The following is a 17,719-nucleotide window of genomic DNA, read 5'->3' on the forward strand; positions in this document are numbered from 1 at the left end:
ACAGAATTGCTCCATATGATAAAAAGAAAACAGTACTTACACAGGCTAATGTGAAGCCTTGCTACACATGAGGGTTGCGATTGGCGAAGTTGTGCACATGTGCACGGTCTTTAGGGTCTGCTGCCTGGTCTAGAGCCCCATGCTCTGTTTTTTTTTTTTTTTTTAAATTTATTTATTTCTGACATGCTGGTCTTTCCTCTTCTAGCTGTCCATTCAAGCTCTTAAAATTGCTTCTCCAGGTGTTGGGGGCTGCTGAGGTGAGGGTTGTGCAGACTGACCTTGTTAGAGAGACCAAAGGGAGTGGTACCAGTTTATGTATTTTTGATAAGAGCACAATTTCAATTTAAACCGGTTAAGTGTTGGCTGTTTTCCTGCTGGAGTTCTGCACAGATGTCATTCTTACACCTCTGAGTACTGGCTTTTGTCTCCTTTTCTTTATTTTCACAGCACAACATCCATGCAGGTCATTTTCACTCCCTACACTGCTGACTTTACTGATTCCTCCCATGCATTTATTTGTATTTGTTTTCACTTTTTTCTTACAAATAAATAGATTTGTTTGTGTCTCTCAACTTTGGCCCACTTTAAGAGTCAGACTGTGACAGCATTAAATTGTTCTCAAAACATTCACCCAAAACCACTAATGCCTATCTTATGGTGGTGCCAGGGGAAAGGTCAGGGGATGACCAAAATAATTAAGTTACATTTTCTGGAAACCATGATTTTTTTTTTTTTTTTCTCTCTATTTCATCCACTAGATGGCAAGTTATTTATTATTTTTCTTTCCACTTGTACAAAAGAAATGTTACACTAATGAGCCAGATGCTGTTGTGGGAATAAGCTTTTGCCATTCCTCTGGTGCAGTGGTTTTCAAACTTTTGTGCACGAGATACACCAAAGGGCAAGCCAACATCTCAAGGCACAACAGTCTTCATAAACACTTCAAAACAGTCACAGGCAAGCAAAGATCCAGGAGTTGCAAAACACCAACTTTCAGAGTCTGTTTCAGTGTTTGGTGAAGCACACACACCAAACAAGCATAGGCAGACAAACAAACAAACAAACAAACAAACAAACAAACAAACAAACAAACAAAACAGGAAGTGCAGGGCAAAACTCTTAGAGGAAAGTGGTCAAGCAGCTGAAGAATGGAGGGCTGGACAGGAGCAGAGCTTGCAACCTCAGGCAGGTAGCCTGGGGACTGGACAATGGTGAAGCAGGTATACTCGAGCAAGCAGCCTGAGGACAGGATGGAGACAGTGCAGGAGACCTCAGGTGGATAGCCAGGAGGTCTGGCAAGAGAAAGTAGGATGACTTGGGAGGTCTGGCAGGAGGCCGGCCACACAGGTGAAACCTCTCTGGAGTGGCATAGCATGACATTGTCTGCATTCCCGATTCCTTCCTGTGGGTGTCGTCTTGAAGGACAGCCGTGTCCCCCAGAATGGAGACTCCTGGGACTCGCCAAGTGTGGACTCAGGCAGGAAGCTTTCCAACTCGAGAACGGGACGTGGCTGGGGGTAAGAAAGCTGTTAACTCAGGTGCTGGAGTCTAGCAGGCCTGTGGCTAGCTAACTCAGGGCATGGTGCTGGAAGGCCTGTGGCTAGCTGACTCAGGGGCTGGAGCTGGCACGGAGCATGCAGGCTGGTGGCTAGCCCATTCAGGGGCTGGAACTGGTAGGAAAGTATTGCAGGTCTCCTAATCTCCAGCGTTGGGGAGTTGTTTCTCTGCTTTATGCAAGACTTTCCAGCACTCACCTTCGGACTGATCTACTGGTTACGACCTCGCCTGTTCCCGTCCCGCCTTGTCCACCGTTTCCCTGCACCCAGACTTCGTCTGCCTGCCGCAGTCCTGCAAACTCTCTCCAGTCTGTCGCCGTACAGATCAATTCACCTACCAAGGGTAAAAGAGCTAAACTGTTTCACAGTGTTTGGTCTGCTTCAGTCCAAGTCTTTCTGTGCCTTGGGTCAAGTGCCTGCGCTGACAGACTAAATCCATCTGGGTTTCAAACTAACTCAACACGGTACACTGCTGGCCCGGTCTCCTGTTACAAGAGCATTTCCTTTGTGTTGGCCGTACTGCGTTTGGGTTCAATTCCTGCCTCTCACAGCTGGAGTATGCCCTTAGTCTTCTCAAAGCAATCCCGTGGTGAGGTGGAATTTGCTGGGTCCATGACTGGCCAGATTGTACTGTAACAGGGGTGTTTAGGACCTAAATTCAGTGCCACCAGAACACGGATATATCTTGTACCAACAAGCTCAAAATCCAGCTTGGATGTAAAGTCTCTTTTGATAGACTCTGAGTCTCTTGAGATGTTTGGTGCACCACACACTCATATACAGGCAAAGATCCATGAAGTGCAAAACACCAAATTTCAGAGTCTCTTTCAGTGTTTGGCGAAGCACACACCAAACAAGCACAGGCAGACAAAACTCTTAGTCAGAGACTGAAGACTGAGGTATTTACGGGGGAACAGGAGATCAGACATAGTCAAAGGCACGCAGGTTCAGTAATAAGAGGTAAGTCCAATTGTGAATGCTAGAGAGTCTTGCATGGAAAGCATGGAGAGCATCTTAAATACTGAGCTGATTGGGAATGAGGATCAAGTGAGTGGGCAGGTGGGCGTGGCTGGCAAGGAGAGTGAGAGTGGAAAAGTACTGGCTGAACAGGTGAACAGACGAAAGGAAATGGCATCAGGTAAGACTGAAGGCAATGTGACATCATGGTTTCCTTTGTTTTTTAACCACTAAATTAAAGTGGGAAGCGAAGGGGAACGTGGAGATTATGGCATTTCAGTAACAAAACTAGTGAACTATGATGGCAAAACATGGAAATTCAATCACTTAGAAATGTTTACATGTCCACAGACAACAAGGATGCCATGTGAAGCAAGCAATCTCTCCCATTTCTCTCCATGTTGCTGTCTCTCTCTGATGGACGCGCACACACACACACACACACACACACACACACACACACACACACACACAGACACACACACACACACACACACACACACTCCTCCCTAACCCCTACACTTTTCCATCATTCAAATAATTCAAAACACCCACCCGTGCCATCACATGAATGGAAATATTGATTTCCCTTGCAGTCACTCATTTTGTTTGGGGAAATGTCTTGGGACAAATGTGAGGGCCCCGGTCTTTTATTTAATCTTCACTTGGTAACATATATACATTCAAAAGGCCGCCTGCTACCACCATATTCATGACGTGCGATTTAGAAACATGAGTCAAGTTTGACGCTGCGGAGAAGGCTTTTCAATCATGTACGGGACGTAAACACCTTCGTCTTGTTTTCCTTCCTTTAATGATGAAGAGGAAGTGACCTTTTTCTGAGGCTGAGCTGAAGTTAGGAAAATAAACTGACATGATTGCAGCGTGCGTGTTTTCTGTTTGTTCTAAACTTCTGTGTGTCTAAGTGAGTGGTTTGTCTGCACTGCGGTCTGCTCTTGAGGCCCTGTGTTGTCATCCAGTGTACTTAGATGCATTCCTCTGTCTGTGTTGTGCGCATCCTTGTTCGTACTTGTGTCTGATAATGTGTGTGGACGTTTGCGGACCTGCGATAGGCAGGTGAACAGACTTTCTTGTCAGATGCAATTGACAGGTAGCAGCTGTAGCTCATTTTTGAGGTCAGAGGTTTATAACACATACACACAATGTCAGGCCACCTTATTAGGACTAATGACGGAATCCAAAAGGGACTCTTTTCGGACAGATGTCTTGACAAAACTAACAAACTTGGTGGTTGAAAGTAGGTTATAAAAGTTTGAACACTTCTCAAAGATAGTATTCAAGGGATAAGGTAAGTTCCTTAGCATTTTTTTTTTTGTGTGTGTGTGTGTGTGTGTGTGTGTGCGTTTGATGTCATCATATATGAAAAATGTGTGTCCAGGGTTAGTCTATCTGTCAATACATTCGCCCTGTGGGAGCAATCCATTCCTGTGATCGCTTTCCCTTTTCCTGTGTAAATAGGCACAGCCAGCTTTTAACCCACATAGCCAGACTGTGACCATCCGTCTGAATGGTTGACACTTGCACTGTGATTTCTCTTGCAGCCTCCAGGCAGCATTTGCAAAGTTCACATCTAATCCAGTTAGAGATCTCAGTATCTGCTGGATGGATTTACACAAAGTCATGCACAAATATTCAGAGTTCCCAGGCAATGTATTCTGATCATCTGAATTTTCCTCTAGCGCCACCATGAGGTTGACATTTGTAGTTTTGAGTTGAATATACATTCTACTGTTGGATGCATTGCCATGAAATTTGGTACAGATATCCATATCCCCCTCACTGACCCTAACCCCATCCCTTGATCCCCTGACTGAACAAATTTAAATTTTCTAATACTTTTGTATATGACCAAATGCCTGCAACGCCAACAATATTCCAATCAGACTTAGCTCAACTTTGCATTTAGTGATAATTAGCAAATGTTAGCATGCTAGCACACCAAACTTTGGTGACCATGGTAAACATTGCACTTTAAACATCAGCATGTAAACACGAGGATTGTGAGCCTGTTTGGATGCCAGTGTCAGCATTTAGCTCAAAGCACCACTGTGCATAAGTTCAGCCTCACAGAGCCTCTAGCAGGCTGTAGACTGTTAGTCTTGCTATCCTGAGCACAAGTGCTGTTTGGATTAATGCACTGACGAGTGTGTATACATGCCGAGTACTGTATTTTACCCTGTAACTCAGTTCATGTGCTGTAAATGGTGCATATTATTCACTGATAATGATGATAGAGCAATTCTAAGAATCCAAAATATTGTAGCTGGATAACCCAGGCACATGGTCCATTTGTAGGATATTCTATGCATAGCCTCCAGACTAATATACTGTTTATTCATGTATGCAGTGATATTAATAAAAATGATTATACTGAATATGTATGACCAGTGGTGTGCATTTAAACACTAATTTCGATACAACTTATCTCAGTCCCCTTATGCAGACACTTTAATTTGCATAGGCATGACACAAACACGAAAGCTAACATGAACAGGTAAATACACACACCCAGTCCAGTTCTTCCTGTCTTTTATTTACCCTCTCTGGTAGTTTTCTCCACACTTCTGCAGTATGGGACTGCCAATGTCAATCCTTCTGTGCCCTTATGTATTAGTAGCACAGGCACCAGATCGGGGCCCCGCACAGCCCTGCCTCACCCCAGGGACAACAGCTTGTCCTGGGTCGACTTGTGAAGACCCCCAGTGGGAGCACAAAGAGCTCTGTGGGAGCCGACAGAGCTGGAGGACCCTCAAAGAGGAAAAAGATGAAAGGCAGAGGCAGAGAGGGAAGTGCTGAGGGCCCCTCTGTTACTCCCTCTCATTCTCCTCAACCTTTTCAGACTCCTGTCTCTGTTTTGTCATGTCGCAATAGCAACTTCTTGTTATCAATTTATGTTTTTTTTTTTTTTAAAGCAGTTTTAATTAGGCTCAGAGAGGGGAAGGGGGAGGGAATCAAAGTGAAAACAAAAGCAGAGTGTGGATTTCCTGTCTCAGCACCGATCTATTAGTCATCGTGGCACAGTGTTGCCGAACCACTTCTTGTTCGGCTGCTTTTTCTTCCTCTCAAACTTGCTCTCCTTCTGTTTGCACTCTGTCTCCGTCTACTTCTCACTTCTTTTCCATCTTGCAACTACATCCTCTTCTAGACCCTCGTTCTCCTTCCTTTCCCAGATTTTCTTTTAATGCCTTTTCCTCCTACCACTCTTCTTTTCCCTTCCTTTCTCGTTGCTTCTGCTTTGGATGCCTTCTTCCTCTTTGCTCATCCTCTTGTCATGCACCATCCTCTTCATTGCTTACCCTCGTTTCTCCGTTCTTCCTCCTTCTCTCCCTCTTTATTTTCCTTCTTCTTGTAGTTCCTCTCATCCTATTCTTCATCTTCCTCTTGCCCCTCCAGTCTCCTCTCCTTCCTCCTTTTTTTCTTGCCTCCATGTCATTACAGGCATATAATTTATGAAGTGTTGAAAATGTTCCTCTCTGAGCTGCTCTGCTCTGTAACCAAGGTTACCAACATGTGAATCAGTATCACTGAAATCACGTGTGATTTTTAGGTGGGCAAGCAGGAATGGAAAAGCTTCAAGCTTTGTATAGTCTGGAGTCTTGTGTTTAACATTTTTCAATTAGAAGTGATTTTTGTTTATAAATGACTGATATTGTTGTTGACCCTCTTCGGGCTCCCATAACACGCCCACACACATACACGGACACACCACATGAGTCACAGGGAGTGCATTGTATTACTGTATAGTTTTGGATTGCATGTAGGCTAAAATAAACTGACATGCTCATTTTCTTCTATTTATCATTCAGCAGATAAATAGAAAAGTGAGACTAGAGGCAATCACCCCTTGCGTCTGGTTCCCAGCCCAGTCCTGTCCCATTCAGCAGCTTCATCCAGCCATGTGAGTGTCTGTTTGCTGTGTGTACTGGTTGTGTATCACTTGTTATTGAGAGGCAGTCCAACCACAGGCCAGCCATTACATTACATCTATGATACTGTACCAGTTGCTTTGACTGTATCGGATCACAGGATTTGTTTGCTACCAAACCGTATTTATCTAAGGCCCCATTTACACTTGTCAAGACAAGTTAAGACGCTTTCATTTACACTTAGCCACATACATCTGTCTCTGTCAGCCAGATCACAAATCCTATTGCAGTCTGTCTTTGTCTACATCCAAACTGGGATCAGCCCTCCTCCAGTCCAGAAGGAGGCGGTAATGTAGCTGAAGCTGTCTGGTAACTGCTAAAAACACCAGACGATGAGTATGTTTTAGGCAGTATTGTTGTCAGTTAAGCAGTGTTGCGTGTAAATCACCCGCGTTTTGTCAGGTGGAGATAGGTCGACCACCTCATATGACGCACGGTGAACATCTGACAGTTGTGGCCATGCATGCTATCTTAAGGTGGCGGCGACTGATGCAATAGTGATGTTCAATGAATCAGTTTATCCCCTGTGCCCCTCTACCCGACCCCCCACATAGATGCATACAACACTGCCAGGCCTCTGTATACAGTTTACCACAACCTCGCCCCCATTCTCCATTTTGCATTTTTCACATATTCCAGATGGGAGGAGCCCAGCAGAAATCAAGAGCGTGCCCACCCTTAAAATATTTCCGATCAGAGTTTGGCAATATTTAAATCAGAACATAATGCCAGCTGTGGGGTTGTTTGCTTGTGTTTCCTGCAATGTCAGTAAAATCTGATTAAACCACACCCACACAGTCCTGTTTAGGCCGTTAAACTCTCAATAAGTAGTAACTAAGCATGTTTTTCTCCCGAATCTTAACTTTGATTGTTACTTATTTAGTCGTGAAAATAATTTTCGAGAAAATTGCTGACTTTTCAGAGCCTTTAATGTTCTGAATCAAAATATTATCAACCGCTAGCTCTAAATGAGTGCAGGTTTGCTGGCACTTAATATAGGAATGGGCTGCTTGTCCAGAGAATGAATACCACAAAGTTAAACAGCACATGTGAAAAACAACTTACTGGATTTCACTGCAACCACAGAGATCATATTCAACCTCAGCTGATTTTATTGATTAAAAGGAGCCAGCTTTGCATATGTCAACACGCTGTCAGTTAAACTGCACTGTTTTTGTCCTTACTGTATTTCCATTTTGGTTTGTTGATATCTTCCCCTGCTTTGGAAAAAGTACTCATGACAAAAACAGCATGCAAAATGCTGTGTTTGCGCTCTGTTCTCATGTACTATGTACAACCCCAAATCCCAAAACATTGAGATGCTGTGGAGAACATAAATTAAAACAGAATGCAGTCATTCGCAAACAAACTGTATTTACCGACAACAGTTTGGAAAAGTGGTCCTGAGTCCATGTAGTCATATTCTTTGCCCAATCATGTGTTCACGAAGTGGTGAACTCCCTCCATCCTTGTATGTGAATGACTGAGCCTTTCCAGGATGCCCCTTTCATACCCAATCATGATACTATCACCTGTTACCAATGAACCTGTTTACCTGTGGAATGTTCCAACAGGTGTTTTTGGAGCATTCCACAACTTTCACAGTCTTCAGTTGCTCCTGGCCCAACTTGTTTGAAATGTGTTGCTGCATCAAATTCAAAATAACCAGATATTTACAAAAATCAATGAAGCTGATGAGGTAAAACATTAAATGTATTGTCTTTGTACTGTTTTCAATTGATAATTTGTCAGAATGATTAGCGGATCATCACATTCTGTTTTATGTATGTTTGTTTTACACAGCGTCCCAACTCTAATCAACATTTGTCTTTGGATACTTCTTTAGTGTAGATCCTTGTTATTGCACGACTACACGAGCCAAACATGCTCAAGTACAACCACTAAATGTGCTGTGGCACCTTTGGGAATTTAAACTAACAATTCTGATTATCACGCCATTGATTCTCCAAAACTGATATTGAGCTCACCATTCCCAAATTCGAATTAAGCAGGCACGTTGCAGTAGTTAACCATGACAGAGGACTGTTGTTTGTCCGATATTAAAGCTGACACGACCCTTGCATCAACTTCACTGCATCACTTTTAAAAGACAGTGCGGGTCTGCATCAGATTGCTTTTTAATGGATAGTGACCTCCCATGAATCACTAGCTTATTGCTGCCGGTTGTGTTCATGACAGCAACAATAGTAATCGTTTGTTTTTAATGACTCCATGTGACAGGATGAAGAGAATGGACGTGTTATTTGGGTGCCGGGCTGTGTATGCAGCGGAGGTATAGTAAGTGATTGGGCTGCAGTTCAAAGGCTTTTCTATAAGAACAATATATTACTTCTTCTGGACAATCCTCACTCCAAGAGTCTGTGGGAAGGTTAACTAATGAGGGTTCAATAACATGGACATCAACATCAACAATCACACACGTTAACACACATCTCATCGTTGTATGATAATCAGTGACTATCAGGCTGCAGATAATTCAAATACCAATCAATATGTGTTTACATAGAAATGGTAATGTATAAGCATTTATTCCTGTAGACGAAGGCTGTAACTCGGCCCGTCTCAGGGGAGTTCAGAGGTCAACGGTTTCTGGTTGGGATTCAGTGTGATTTGCTGACAAGAATGCCTGTCGTTTCCCCAAGATAGGGTGACCCTGCTGCCCGCAAAACATAATATGACCAAGGATCAGTGACACTGAGGAAATATTAGTGAAAGCTCCAATGTCACATTGCGATATGAATGTTTGATTTGAGTTTTGATCTTTCCTGAAGATGGCACTCAAAGTTATTAGAATTCATCCTGTGGGGATCATGAATGTCTGGACCACATGTCATAGCAACCCATCCAATGTTGTTAAGATATTTCAGTCTGGACCAAAGTGGTGCACAGACTGGAGTTGCCATCCCTAAAGCCATGCAACAAGCATGGCTAAAAATAAACTAGCATACTGAGTCCAAAGAATTTACCCCCTATATGGATAAATATGGTCACGATATTTCATGGCAATGTCTAGATTATAAGGAATCTTGTGTGTAAAGTGGCCATTTCAGCTTGAGAGTGGAACTAAAGATGGAGTGTCTGAAATGAAAGGGGCATAACACTTACTCTGATTTCAGCAGAATCTGCAAAGTACACTCAATTATTTCTAGTATACATGTTGACATATTTAGTGTATGTTGGTGCCAGAGTCAGAGGTCCACCACAAAGAAAGAAAAGAAAAATGCATACTCTGAGGACCATGAACATTTGGCATTTCGGGGATGCCCAGGAATTAGTTTTTGAGATTCTTTTTCAGGGATCAAAGTATTTATCAAGGAGAAATTTGACTTGTGCCTGTGAAAAAAGGTAAATGCAATCCATGGAGAAGCTGTTGAGACATTTTAGTCTTGACCAAAGTAGAAAAATGACTAAATGACAAATCAACAAAATAATACTGGGTTCCTCGAGCCTCTCATGTGGCTTATAAAAATGGTGCAAAGGCAATAGCAGCACAATCTAAGGAATCTGTTTGTCAACCTACCTACATCACATTACCTTGCAGGCTATGTCCAGTAATGTACAATCATTTGTTTCTTCTATGTCATTTATTATGTCCCTTCCTCCCTCAGGCACGCCTATTTCTTTGGGAATCAGAAGTCTTAAGAATACTGTAGGTGTGCAATCGAGCCTCCTGTCGACTGAGGAGAGACTATTCACTCATTCAGTAACCTCCTGTGTATCAGACTGTTTCTGTCAGTCAGGTCTGTCATCGCAGTCAGCTGAAGGTGAGCAGTAATGTATGAGCAGCGTGTCTGTGCAAACAGTGCTGCTGGTCAGGAGACCTGCAGAGTAGCCATGAGAGAAGGTTTTCCCCGGAGAGCTAAGATCACTCACCCTGATAAATTGGGGTCTTAGCTCAAACTGGCCAGCACTAACAAACATCATTCATCAAACACTCATAAAAGCATGCCTTGGGAAGTGTTCATGGGCACTCAATGTTGCCAAATTGCCACTGCTTTATTCCGTTTTATGAATAATAGATGCATAACTGTGTTGCTTAATGAATGTTGTATTTGCACCTTTAGGTGTGCTTCACCCAGAACCTGGTCTTAATTGTGTTGTTCTTTTTCTCCTGTGCACCGTAATCAGAACAGTGCCTCATTCCTCAAGCATTGCTGGATCAATATGTTTTAATGTCTACTCTGTTACAACATACAGCTACATGTACATGATACAGTACACAATTAAGTATTCAGCCCAAACAAGATCCATTGACAGAGGCTATTAAGAGCCGTGCTCTCACTTTGTCTCTTCCTCCTGTGTGTACATGCAGGAGTTTTTCCAGGTCATGTGTGCACGTGTGATTTTCGGTCTTCATGCTCTCAGAATGAGCTATGTGCGAACAGGCCAGGTGATTAATATCTGCAAGTGCACACAAGCGCAAGCTGCGACAGATGCTGCGCAAAAGAAATTGCTCCTCCTCATTGATTTGCTCCTGCTCGCAGATCAATGATCATACACTGCAATGAAAATAAAGTATGCCACTGCGATATTGTGAATAATGTGCTGAAACTGTGTGTGTGTGTGTGTGTGTGTGTGTGTGTGTCTGTGTGTGGTGTATGTGTGCATGTCCACCAGGCTTGTAGAATCCATAAAATATGAAAAAAGGTAGAGGTTGAAGAAGGGACAGCATTGTAATTCAGACACACCGTGTCACTCAAAAACTACAGAATACAACCCTCTGCTCTGCCTCAGGCTGTACTCTCTAAACCAGCTCTAGGTATTTTTGAGTGTGTGTGTGTGTGTGTGTGTGTGTGTGTGTGTGTGTGTGAGAGAGAGAGAGAGAGAGAGAGAGAGAGTAAGTGAGAGAGAGAGACAAAAAAGCCTGGGGAAACGTCTTCCCCTAGTGGCCACCAGCATAGATGCCAGAGCACTCCTCCAGGGCCTGGGGTCCCCAGATCTGGCAACCTCAATGGGATGAAAAAAAAAACAAAACAAAACAAAAACTAATCTAATTAGTATTAATATTACATTTAATTTTTCTTGAATGCATAAGAATGATGATCTTCTTTTTTTCTTTTACTTTTGTTGACTTTCTGTAATCACTGAAAGCCAATACTTACTGTTCATTCTTTGCTAATTGGATAGTCTGGCAACTTTTCCCCTCAAAATTCCCCATAATAAAGCTCTGCACCAATCACACAGCAATGCTGCTGGATACCGTCGCTCCCTTGCCTCTCATTGGCTGACAGCTGACAATAAGATTCCAGCTGTTTCACCCCCTCCTCCCCGTTGCACAGCTTCGATAGACATCTCGCTCAGCCAGTGAGGAGGGAGCTTCAACTCTGGCCGCGCTGTGATTGGCGCAGAGCGGGCGCTCGTTGGGCGGGCAGTGAGAAGTTAGGATCCCCCATCCAGCTGTGTGAGCTTTGCTGATGGACGGAACCGACCGAATACAGTCTGGAGGAGACAAGAGGGAGAGCAGGAGCGCCCGGTCGTTGACGAGTGCAACAATGGAGAGGGCTGGTGTTTGTGATATTTAGAAAATATCAGAGGTTGTCTCTTTGGCGCCTGTTTCTGTTCAGCGACTGGATGTGCAGCAGCATCTCCATGGATCTTTAAAACACTGATGCGGGATACGCGCTTAAAACCGCCTGTGGATGCAACGAAAAGTACTGGATTCTTAATTTGAAGGGGTGGAAACAGCGGAGGAAAACGCGGGGAGTCGAATAGATTTCTAATTGTCGTTATTTCTCCTTTTTTGGGGGAGGGTTTGTCCATCAGCTCTGGAGGAGGAGGTGAACCATCAAGAAGTTTGTGCGCGGCGTTAATATTTTACCTGAAGCTGACCGCTGCCAAAGTAGACACATCACACGGTTCCTTTTTTAATTTCTAACGGGGGATTGGTCATGAAGTGTTGGTGAGGCCCCTGGAGAAGCTTGGACACCGGAGACCGGGGCCTGGGCGCACCGCGTCTGTTGAGACGGACCCGTGCAGCAGCGCACCACCTGGAAACTATACGGTCCGCCAGACGCACCAAACCCACAAGACCCTCTCCTCTCTCCTCTCCCCTGTCGCTCCTCTCTTCTTTATCTCTTCCCTCCTCGTCTCTCCTTCCGACCAACCGGATTTTTTCTTCAGGCTGGTGTGGACTTTACTGCCACGACAGAAACTGATCATGCGATGACTGAGCGCGCTTTGGGCACATCTACTAAGTCCATTACAGGTAATAAATCGAACGAAAAGATGCTCTTGCACTCATTTAGACAAATAACTGCTGCAAATCACTTCAGAATGAATGCATTGCGGATTAATTGATGAAGCTGAAGTTTTGGAAATGAATTGGAGCAGTCGCAGGCTATTGTTGCTGATGAGAGATTGGGCATTGTTTTTGATGAAAAGGAATGCGAGCTCCTCGTGAATTTTTGGAGGCTCATTAGGAGCTCCATTCTATGTAACATGCAATGGCAGCAAATATATACTAAGTGCCTCCATCCAAAAAAAAAAAAAAAAGTATGCAATCATTTTTCGATGAGGTGTGCGCATATTTTCCCAAAAATAACCCCTCCAGCACCACTGCACCCTACTGTTGCCTGTTGTAACAATATGTGGATTTAATTGAGTGTATTTGCAGCTGTATGTTTTTTAATACATGGAAAGTTGGAAGATTTTGTTTCAAAATGAAAATCAGTAGATTTCAATGCACGTAAGCCCTATTCTCTCGAATCTTAGTAACGCGCTCTGCTCTGGCTGCTGCAGATACTTCAGCATTTCCATATTTACTGTATCTAATCATATGTTTCTGATCGCCTATTGCTTGCAGGAGGTGAATGATGGCCGAGGATGGAGGAAATCTCTTCGGGGTCCCCGACGCCAGGGGCTCGGAGGGTCGTTCCTCTCTCCCGAGGACTTTCATCCGACTCAACGACCTGTCCGGGGTCGGGATAGGAGGTGGGGAGCGCGGCGAGGTGGTGGTGGAGCCGGCGTCCCCGGCGCCTGACGGGATTTCCACAGCAGGGGAGGACGCGTCGGCGAGCGGCGAGGAGAGCCTGCCCTACCCCACCCTGGCCCCCGTGGTCTTCTTCTACCTGAAACAAACCACCCGGCCTCGGAGCTGGTGTCTCAAGATGGTCTGCAACCCATATCCTTTTACTTTTGAGATAGGAGTTCGCTCATGCGCAAATGCGCGCGTTTCCACCTGTGGCAGGTAAGAAACACCTGCTTGGCTCTGCAGTTTTTCCAGTTGACCTCAAGGGTTATTGAGTGGCCACAAAACGTGGAATCATAGGCTGATGGCCTGCTTAGACACACAGATTTGATCTATATTAGGCTGTGTGTGTGTGTGTGTGTGTGTGTGTGTGTGCGTGTGCGTGTGCGTGCGTGTGCGTTGTCAAGCCCATGCTCTCCAGCCTTACTGTTCCACGTCATGCTCTGATTCCTCTGAGCTGGTGTTAGCCTCCAATCGGTTATTCATAACGAACAGTAGTAATGAAAATCTATTGACCTCACACGTCCGTGCGTACACAGAGGGTCTGCAGTTATAATTAGTTTGCTGATACACCTGGAGCGGCTGCTTATTGAGCGGCCGCATTCCCTTTGGGGTGAACAGCGGAAAGGCGGAGTCTGTTCAAGTCACAGAGCTTTATTGAATCATTCCTGCCACCAAAGTGCATTATTGATTCATAAGTGTACAGACCTGCACTGATTGACCTCTCCAGAGAGGAGGAGAGCAGGAGGGGGAGAGAAAGGAGGCAATGGTCTCTCAGTGTTCGTCTTTCCCTCGTTTTGTAGGCAATATACGTGTGTGTGTGTGTGTGTGTGAGTGAGAGAGAGGTTTTGGTCGCTGGATGTGAGAGAGCTATGGGAAGGAATGTTTCTTTGGCCGATGCTGCTCTGCACTGGAGGTTTCAGCCTTTGTTTTTTTCTCTCTCATAGGTGCTGTGTATGTGTGTGCGCACCTGTGTGTGCGCACTAATGTCATTCGAATTACCTCCTCTCCTTCCTCCCCTGTCTGCCTCCATCCCACGCCTCCTCCTCCTCCCTCATCCATCCGCCCCTTCCGCCTTGTCTGTTGCTTCACGTCGTATCTCCCCTCTTCCTCCTCATTTGGCAATATTTTAATTAAGATGCGAAGTAAGCTGCTCGCACTTGCCACTCTTTGACACTCCCTCCCTTCATTTTTCTCTTGTCCTCCTTTCGTCTTTCTTTCCCTTCTTTATTCTTCAGTCTCCCAGCTGATCACAGCTGATTTCCATGTCTGCAAATGTCAAATCTTTAAAGGTCTTACAAATAGACTTTTTTAGCAGCAGAGGAACATGAGTCTCATATGACTCCTCAGGGAGCACAGACAGTCCTTCATACCATTATCCAAGTCAGGGGTTCTCAAACATTTTTTTTGGACTTAGAAGTTGGTGAAGTTAAGTGAGAATTCACCAACCAATCAGATGCAGAGGATATGCAGTGTAGATAGGTGTACCAGCATGATTAAAATCATATTTATACAATAGCGTTTTGTACAGCGATGAAGCCCAAGATGACGTATTTTCTCCGATCAGTAGTCTTAAACGCAAAGAGATTGACTTTCAGATGAAAATGAAAAGCAGAAAATGCCCACAACTGAGATGCTGGAACTAGTTATTGTTTGACTCGAGATTAAAAAGACTGCTGGGCGATTAATCAATTATTTAAAGCTCTGATTCATTTTCTCTCAGTCGATTAATCGTTACAGCTGTGGTAACAACCCGTCAAATCAGCTCCATCGTGTTAATGATGCATTGCTGATAAGGTTTTAATGCATTATTAATGCATCAAAACCTGACCCAGGATCTGCTGTAAATTATCCAGTATCTTCTGAGATGTCACGAGGCAGCCACTGTCACCACTCACAGCCTCCTGTAAACTCCGATCATGATGCAAGCATTACATCTGGTTGGCTCAAAGCTCTAAGCTGTAACCTTTTGCTTATGTGCTGTGTGCGTAGTGCGTCCTAGCCCGCATAATAACACCTGAAATCGCAGCTTGTTGCATGGATGCACTGTGAAATGTGTGGGTGTGCTGCAGTGTAGTAGTTTACCTTGGAATCAGATCATTCTCCAGAGTCTTTGTATGTTTGTTTGGCTTTCGCCACCTGGCCGTGTTGAAGTCCTACCTGGCATCACTTTTTTCTCCCCCCCGTTGGCGACAAACTCTTTTCAAGTGGATTTGGGTCTGTGTTTTTTGGATCTGTGTGACAAAGTTTTACAGACCCCACTTTGAAACTTAATGAGTATTTGAACGCGTTGAAATGACTGCTGGGTAATTGCCGATGATGTTTGAATGTTCCTCTGTGTATGTGTGTATAGGCGTCCCCAGAGCAGTAAGAATTGTTGTTAGACGTTCTGTCTTCTCGTTTGCCCTTTAATATCTATCTGTACCGATTTAGGAAAAGGTCACCGCTTCTGTAATGCACTCTAACGTTCCTGAGATCGATCTGTCTCTGTGCCCCCTGTGTATGTGTGCGCGCGCACTCTCCTGTGTGTGAATCTGTGTGTATACTGATGCTTTGCATCCAGAGAGCAGATGTATCTTTTGTTATATTTTTAACTCTTCCTCTCTTGATCTGTGGCCCTCCTCTGCTGCTGTCTCTCTGTCTCTGCTTTCTGGTTAAAGAATTAATCCTGCAGTAGTCTTTTCTCCTGCTATAAATACATCCACAGCACACCACCAGCAGCCAGCTCTACCTCGGCTCTGATGCACAGAGACTGCCTCCTCTGTGTGATGCTGTCGACCAACAACACAGGAAAACCCGACTGATCTCAGGGCCAGAATCTATTCTAAACAGACATATCCTCAGTAAGCCCCCGGCCTTAGGCGGCCTGCGGCCATTTTCAGCAGTCTGAAGTAATTAGGACCCCTGGATACTCGCTGAGGTATTTAGGGTCTAATTGAAGACCCCTGGGGTGTACGCTCTGAGTGATGTTTTGCCCGGCCTGTGTGAAATTCCCTCTGCTGGTTTTGCTAATGATTCCTGCAGAATCTGTGTATGATAGAGAGTGAGAGCTTTTGTGTGTGTATGTCTGTGTGTGTGTGTGTGTGTGAAAGAGAGAGAAAGTGAGTGAGGTTGTGTAAGCAGTGCGCACACACACACACACACACACACACACACACACACACACACACATACACTTCCACAGGACTCCCGTAGGTGTCTCCTCTCTGGTGGGGAGTTGGATGCTGTGCCAAGATAGAGGAGGAGGAGGGGAGTGTTGGAACGCGTCCAGTGTTCTCTATGCTTTGCTCACACTGATTTAAGCAGAGGATTACATGGCCCCGAACAGCGAGGGAGGACACCTGGCCAGAATAGGTGTTTGTCATCACGTTGAAATAGCCTCAGTGGAAGACCGACAAACCACTTGCGCTCAGGGGAGAGGAGGGATTTGGGCGAAATATGGCACTGATTTGTTTTTTTCTTGTGTTTCACTCTGTTGTTCTATAATTTAGAGAAGCAGGATCTCACATTTGTTGCTCCTTGCTCTGATGTGTCTGTCAAATAATGGAAGCCGAAGCAAACACTTACTTAATCAGCAGAAAATGTCTCTTTGCCCACCCCGCCGTCTATTCTCCCCTCACCCCTCCTCCTCCTCCTCCTCCTCTTCTTGTGCTTCTCTTTTTTCCCGGACCCCTCGCTTTTTTTTTTTTCCCCTCCTCTGGAGTTAAAAGCCTCACGTTGGCTGGAGAGTGAGGAGGGGTGTGTGTGTGTGTGTGTGTGTGTGTGTGCCATCTCTGACGGCCTCCAAAACCAGTAGAAGAAGAAGAAAAGGAAAGAGCATAGGGGGAAAAAGGGAGAAAATAAAATAAAAACTCAGTTGGAGAACCGAGTGGGATTTCAGAGAGCATTTTTGAAGAGGTGAAAAAGTAGGCCTGTACCCACCATCAACTTCACTTTCATATTTTCTCCCCCTGCCCCCCCCCCTCCAAGTTCCTTAGAGAATTTCAGACGTTTTCAGCTTCTCGCAGTTTGAGAGTTTGATCCTTATTTTGAATTCTATCTGAACTTCTATCATAGGTGTGTGTCATCATGTCTGCACTTTACAAGATGCACATACTCTGTGTGTGTGTGTGTGTGTGTGTGTGTGTGTGTGAACATTTTCCCTGTTCTTTATATGAACTGAATCTGTATGTCCTCTCTAACCCACTTGGGGTCCGACATGAGCGCTGCTTATGCACTGAAAGATTATGTGTGATGAAGTATTCATTTACTTGGCCATGCAAGACCTTTTT

General features: G+C 44.6%; 1 protein-coding gene across 1 annotated transcript in view; it reads left to right on the plus strand.

Annotated features, from left to right (window-relative positions):
- Positions 1-11,915: 11,915 nt before the first annotated feature.
- The window catches only part of cacna1g (calcium channel, voltage-dependent, T type, alpha 1G subunit), a 234,130-nt gene continuing 228,326 nt past the window's right edge, over positions 11,916-17,719 (plus strand). The window contains exons 1-2 of the mRNA XM_076759944.1: positions 11,916-12,686; positions 13,284-13,601. Of these exons, the coding sequence (XP_076616059.1) occupies positions 13,291-13,601 (311 nt within the window). The 5' untranslated portion in view covers positions 11,916-12,686; positions 13,284-13,290. The remainder of the gene's footprint in view (positions 12,687-13,283; positions 13,602-17,719) is intronic.

The sequence above is a fragment of the Chaetodon auriga genome, chromosome 20 (assembly GCF_051107435.1).
Source record: "Chaetodon auriga isolate fChaAug3 chromosome 20, fChaAug3.hap1, whole genome shotgun sequence".
NCBI classification, from domain to species: domain Eukaryota; kingdom Metazoa; phylum Chordata; class Actinopteri; order Chaetodontiformes; family Chaetodontidae; genus Chaetodon; species Chaetodon auriga.